Below are 6,664 nucleotides of genomic sequence, written 5' to 3' on the forward strand. Positions count from 1 at the left end.
GGGTCCCTTCATTCCCCAAGCCGATGCTCTATCCATTGAGCCAAACCGGTCTCGGCAGCACTGAGTACGTGTAATATGTCCCACTCAAACACTAGGGCTGAGTGTGTACCTGTTTGCATAGGCTTCCTCATGTATGAACTTATGCACCCACAGGTTGTAATTGCGGAATCAGAAAGCGTGAATGGCAGAGAGAATGTGTCTAGATGCACACACACCATAGTAGACACCAACCTGTCCTGGGATGTCCCCCTCATTGTCCTGCCTCCCCCCCAACAGCAGGGTAAACACAGATACCAGTCACTTTCCACTATAGCAGTTGCCATGTGGACTATGGCGGTTAGGGCCACCAGGCTTTTCAACCTGCCAGTCCGTGGGGTGGTGTAACAGAGCCCGCTGGCCTGTGTGGGGAGCGGGAGGTGGGGAACACAGGTACCCCTGGGTGCATGGCTGTGCGCTCACTCCGAGTTCTGTGTGGGTGATGCATAGTGCTGGCTGTTCCCGGCCAGGCTGGGGAAACTTCCCTCTTCCTCTCTTCACCACCTGGAGAAGTTAATTCACCCCTCACCTGTTCTATGGCCGCCTGAATGTGGCTGGCCCCTGCCTCCACTTAAATGTCCCTCTAGCCCTGACCAGTTTGGCTCAGTGGATAGAACATCAGTCTGCAGACTGAAGGGTCCCAGGTTCAACACATCCCCAGTGGGGAGTGTGTAGGAGGCAGCTGATGGATGTTTCTAACTCTCTATCCCTCTCCCTTCCTCTCTGTAAAAAATTAATAATATGTATATTTTTTATTTAAAAAGTCCCTCTGTGCTGGGGTGCAGTGGTGGTGAAGCTGGAAAGGGCTGGTGTCCATTTTTGGTGGAGGCACCCATTGCTCTCATCCCACCCTTGCTGGTCCAGGAATCCCCCGTAGAATGAAAAATGTGGGCAAAGGCGCACAGGACTGGTGGCAGCCATGAGGGTCACTCCCAGGGGCAGCCTAACCAACCCCCTCCCCTGATGACAAAGCCTGTGTTTCGGACAAAACTGAGCTCAGAGGGCAAGTGAGGGCTCCTCTTTCCACCAAAGTTCCCCCAGGGACTGGGGAGGGAGGGCAGTAGTGAACAATAATACTCTATTTCTTTCATGCTTGCTCTATCAAAAAAAAAAAAAAAAAAAAAAGCTAAAATAATTGCAAATAATATGTAATTGATGGTGGCTCACAGTGACAAAATAATTGAACTAGATTTCCCCTTTTGTTATAAGGCAGATAAATTCAGAGGCACGGGGTCGGGTGAGGCAAAGGCATTATGTGTTGGAATACACTGGTGATTTGTATGTGTTTACATCCTGGCCCAATGCACTGCCACACAGCGAAAGTCAGAGATGAAAATAAGCAAGAATGAGCTGCATAATCAACACATGGGGAATGCCACAGTTTAAGCAAAATGAATGAGAGGGTGAAGAGGAAAAAAACATTCAGAGAGTCCAATGGTCTCCAATAGTGATCCCTGCCATTATAATGCATGGATTCTGTTCCCAGCTCCACCTATGACAAGCTATTGAAAGGTTGTTGTTGTTGTTGTTTATCATATATTGGAAAATTAGTCCAGTGGCAAGATATCTCTGAAAAATGGGAATAAGCTTAATCAAGCCTTGTTGAGGTGTTCTTTAAAGTGGAAATGATCACTAAAAAGGGTGGCTAGTGCATATCTGAATGTTTATTGCAGTACCACACACAGTGTATATATTTCCGTGTCTGGACACAAGTATTTTCCTACACATTTCAGGAAGATGCTGGTTTCATACTATGCCAGGGTAATTTTCCCATAGTCAATATGTTGTTTACGTGCATCAATAGTCAGAAAGAGAGAAACAGCCTGATTATGGCCACATATTCTGCTTAGAGGGTAAAGTTTCTATCATGGACTGCTTTCAACGGTTATATTTTATGGCACAGATTCAGTGGGAATCCGATCTGCTAAAATATTTGGGCTGTGAAAACTCCAACACTGTGACAGATGTCAAGTCCAATTAAGTGACTCATGTCCAGGTTTCTGTCCAATAGGATTTCCCATTAAATATCAATTTAGGGGGGAAAAAAATTCCATCCCCCTTCTTAAGCCTTTATCTCTTCCACCATCTCCAGGCTGAATCAATTGGTACCAGGAGAGCTAAGAAGCCACGCGCGCATCTCTGCCTCTTTGCTGGGCTCTGCCACCCTCTCCCGTCTTTCTCAGCTTCCCTGCCACTGTTTCTACTGGAGGCGTTCGCCACCCTTTCTCCAGGCATCTCCACGCCACTGACTATGTCTATTTTGCTACAAGGTAAAGAAAGGAGGGGGTTGGGGGTGGGAGATGTAACCAAGCTTTGAAAGACTTTGAAACTGGAAATAGGTGTCTGTTTATACAACATCCAAGTAAATGCGGGAAGAGGAAGAGACACGCTTAGCCCCGAGTTATAGTATTGTGTTCCTGGGAACTGGGGAGACAGACATCAGCTGAACAAAGCCTTATCTCAAAAAAAAAAAAAAAAAAAAAAAAATCACTTCTGAGCCAGATCGCATCTCTGCCTTGTACTTCCCAGTTTCTGCTCAGCCCTATGGAGGGGAGGAAAAGGAATCCTACAGGAGCCGTATCTTATCTTAACCATCTTTCTTATCGATTCTCCCGCTATTAGAAAGTGGAGGAATCAGCCCTTTGATGTGACCGTGTTTATCTCTGCATCTCTTTTGTTATTTATAGAGACCTAGAAGAGGAGAAAAGGCGGGCGACTTTTCAACACCTCCTGTGGTTTTTTGGGGAGAAGAAAAAAAATCAACAACAGATTTCCCCGAAATGTTTGCCAACAATTAAAAGGCAAAGGCGTTTTGATCTATCAGCTAAGTAAACAATCACTGATCCACATCCTGATATTATCGTCCCTCGGTGTGGGCACCGGCAAGATGACAGCTGCTTTTTCATATTTCAATGTAATAAATATTTTCTGCTTTTAATATATTTCGGGGTCCCTCCCCTGTATTCTCTGGAATTTTAACTCTAAAAGATTGGAGAAAAGATTATCGAAAAGGCTTTTACAAGGTAAGACTCCTTTAAATGATTTTTTTCCCCAGTGTGGAACTAAATTAGTTTATTTAACATTTGCCTGAAATGACAGATGCATTTCAGGCAAATGTTAAATAAAATATACACACGACGTATTTATGCATATTTTTTTTTAAAAAAAGATACCTGGAGGAGAATGTATCATGCTTTGAGGGCAATCCAGGAACTTTCTGCCTGAGCTACAACTGCAGTGGCTTGTTCTGATTTTCTGGCTTATTTATTTATACCCTTTCAAGCGGAGCGTAGGTGCAAGTTGCTCTACTTATAAATGTATCCGTTAAAAGCCCGCAGGGAATCACTTGCATCCACTTGGAGGTTTGTTTTTATTTTGCCTTAGAGGACTTGTTTTTCTCACAGGAAAATGAAAGCTGTCTTGAAGCCAAATTCGCTCCTAAGCCAGCGCGGTGCTGGGAGCGGATCGAGCATCCCCGCTTTTGTCTCTGGGAAGCAACCCCGGCGCCCAGGCGGGTCTCTCAGGTCGCGGGCTGCAGCCTGCACGGGCTGCACGGGCAGGGCCCCGGGCGCCGCAGCAGTTGCGCTTGGTACCTGCAGGTGCCGGCCCCTTTCTAGACCCGAATTCCCCCGGAGCCCAGCGATCATGGCTCGCTCCCTCCCCAAAGGCGCTCAGTAGGCCAACTCTAGACGCCGGAGGAGCTGGACAAGGGGACCTCTCCAGGAAGCCGGCGTTAGAGGAAAGCAGGAGACAGACCTGCTGGGCCTTGGCCAGGCCGTCCTGGAGAGCGACCGGCACTGGCCTTTGGCCCCCCAGCACCCAAACTTTGCGGGCAGAGGTGTAGCTCAGGCCAGGCTTGCCCACCTTCTGGGACCCCGAACTTCCCTCTCCCTCCCTCCGCAGCCTCCCTGTTGGCGCCCCAGCCGCCAGCGCATCCCCGGGAGCGGTGGGCAGGCTGCCGGGCGCATTGTCTCAGCGCGAGCTCGGGTCCCTGGGTCCCTGATGTGTGTGGCTGTCTGCGTGACAGATGGTGCTGCGGGCGCCTGCGAGGGCACGGGTGTCTCTGTTGTGCTGAAAGGAGCCTCCACGTTTGTTTAGCCGTTTCTTTATGACTTCAGAGAAGCACTGAGGGGACCAGGACGCCTTCGAGCTCCGGGCCTGCTCCCCTTCTGCCCGAGACCCAACCCCTCTCCAGCCCTGGGTGCCCCACCCTGTGCCCCAGAAGAGAGCGAGGCCAACGGGCCGGGTTCCTTCCCCTTCTCTCCTCCCTCCCCCAAACCCCAGCCAGATGTGTTCATCCTTCGTCATTTGTCAACGAAGGAAATGAAGTGAGGAAGGCAGAATGATGGAGTTGGTCTATGGCCCAAGGCGCACAGCACCCAGGCCGGGCAGGGCCTCCTGCAGGCCGAGGTACCAGGTCCAGGATGCGGGCCTGCCTGGGAGAGAGGGCTCCCTCCCCGCGGGCCAGCTCCGCCGAGCATGGCCTGGGGTGGGAAGGAGGCCGGCGGGGAGGCTCTGTGGGGGAGGCCCTCCCCGGCCCCCGCACCTATCAAAGGCCTTGACTCCTTTTATGATTGATTTTCTGACTCCCCCTCAGCCTCCAAAATGATGCTGAGTCCAGACCAAGCCGCCGACTCGGACCACCCTAGCTCGGCGCACTCGGATCCGGAGTCCCTGAGCGGCGCGGACGCCAAGGTGCTGGGCAGCGTGTCGGACCTGGAGCCGGTGGAGGAGGCCGAGGGCGACGGCAAGGGCGGCGGCCGGGCCGCGCTCTACCCGCACCCGCAGCAGCTGAGCCGCGAGGAGAAGCGCCGCCGCCGGCGCGCCACGGCCAAGTACAGGTCGGCTCACGCCACCCGCGAGCGCATCCGCGTGGAGGCCTTCAACCTGGCCTTTGCCGAGCTCCGCAAACTGCTGCCCACGCTGCCCCCGGACAAGAAGCTCTCCAAGATCGAGATCCTGCGCCTGGCCATCTGCTACATCTCTTATCTCAACCACGTCCTGGACGTGTAGGGGCGGGCGCTCCGGAGGCTGCGGGTCTGGATGTCCGGGACCCCGGAGACTCGGACGGTGGAAGAAGTTACCAACGTGTTGCGTTCTCTGGGCTCAGCAGGGAAGGTTTCTTACTCTGGAAGGTGGGGTTGTCTGGCAAGCTGTGGGGCTTGCAGGGGGGTGGCTTTCTCAGGCCTGCGGACCTCTGGGAGGCACTGGAGATTGGCCACCCCCAGACCTCCCCTCCCTGAGTTAGAATCCCTTTAAGGGTGTTTCAGTTAGCTCATTGGAGACTGGGAGTTCTCCTTAGTTTATCTCCCAGGAATCTTTGAGTTTTGAAAAAATGAGGGCAGAAACTTTAGCAGATCTGGATTTTTCTAATTGGAAAATCACCAAACATCCGGAGGGGAAGGAGGGAATGTCCTCCAGGGTAGAGATTTTAGGCACTTGAAGGTGGAACAGGAAACTTTCTATTCAGATTCGAAAAGAAAGATTAGATTAGAATCCAAATGCATACTTGGTAAGCTCAAAAAGGTGTGATGAGAACAAACTGAGCCCTGTGGGACGAGCTCGGTGGGAACTGAGCCCTGAAGTATGACTCTCCTGTAGACAGGAAAATCCATATTTAAAATGGACAACTTACTATGTGACTGTGTTTTCAGGCAAAGTGCCCCTTTATATATCCAAAAACATCTATTCGTGACCTTAAACGCGTGGACCCATAGGTGCAGTTAGAAAAAGACAACCTATTTTTATTTATGTTAGAAGGAGTAGAGTATTTTTTCCAAGACATTTATTTTTCAGAGTGGTGATAATTTTACTTTGGATACTCTGTGCCAATTAATTTATAGTCGAGTGTTTACACTTTTTCCTGTGGAATAATACTTTTTACGTGTTTGTTGAGATTATACTGTGGTCTTTCTTTCGGCTCTAATTATATTGCACTTGCATAACAAAGTTCCCACTTCCCCCTGTTTCTAAACATATTTTATATATTAAGATGTTTGTTTGTGGTGAGATCAGCAACACTAACACTTCACTATTATAGTTTTTTAAAAAAGTAAGTGTTGTTATTCTTATCTGTAGCTATGTCTGAAAAGTACTTTACAAACTGTTTATAAGGCAAGTAGCTTCTTTGTGTGTGTATGTGTGATGTTTGTGCCTGGGATGATTTTAGGAAATTAAGTTATTTTCCTAAAAAAAAAAAAAAAAAAGAAGAATTCAGAAACTACTTTCCTCCGTGACAACCAAAAAGAAAAGTCTATAACCTGAAAATGTTTCATGTTCTCAGCTGTGAAACTCTTAAAACGAGGCGTGTATTTTAGAGATAAGGGGGGAGGGGTGGCGAACCACACCTGCTATCCAAAGATTTTAGTCTTTTTCAGGGTTTTTTTGTGTCTCTGTTGCTTTATATAATGCAATATTTTGTAGTGAAAATAGATATAATCTGGTTTCTATCTGACGAGTTTTTCATATCTCATGAATGGTGCGCTGTTTTGCATATAAATAAAGGTATCAAGTAAAGCTCTCTCCTTTATTTTAAGCATCCTGTCAAAAAAAAAAAAGAAAAAAAAAAAGAGCATGCTGGCTGAGCATGAACTAGCGTCACAGACTCAATTCCTCAGGAAGGAACTAT

General features: G+C 48.7%; 1 protein-coding gene across 2 annotated transcripts; it reads left to right on the forward strand.

Annotated features, from left to right (window-relative positions):
• The first annotated feature begins 2,189 nt into the window (after nt 1–2,189).
• NHLH2 (nescient helix-loop-helix 2) lies at nt 2,190–5,580 on the forward strand. Of its 2 annotated transcripts, XM_084865127.1 has the most exons (3): nt 2,190–2,306; nt 2,724–3,059; nt 4,634–5,580. In XM_084865127.1, the coding sequence occupies exon 3, from the start codon at nt 4,642–4,644 to the stop codon at nt 5,047–5,049; it is 408 nt and encodes a 135-aa protein (XP_084721253.1). In that variant the 5' UTR covers nt 2,190–2,306; nt 2,724–3,059; nt 4,634–4,641; the 3' UTR covers nt 5,050–5,580. The 2 variants fall into 2 exon arrangements, with proteins under 2 accessions (XP_084721253.1, XP_084721252.1); XM_084865126.1 differs by lacking the exons at nt 2,190–2,306; nt 2,724–3,059 and adding an exon at nt 4,358–4,446.
• Nucleotides 5,581–6,664: the final 1,084 nt, after the last annotated feature.

This window comes from Pipistrellus hanaki (genome assembly GCF_964339955.1).
Source record: "Pipistrellus hanaki genome assembly, chromosome: 18".
Lineage (NCBI taxonomy): Eukaryota > Metazoa > Chordata > Mammalia > Chiroptera > Vespertilionidae > Pipistrellus > Pipistrellus hanaki.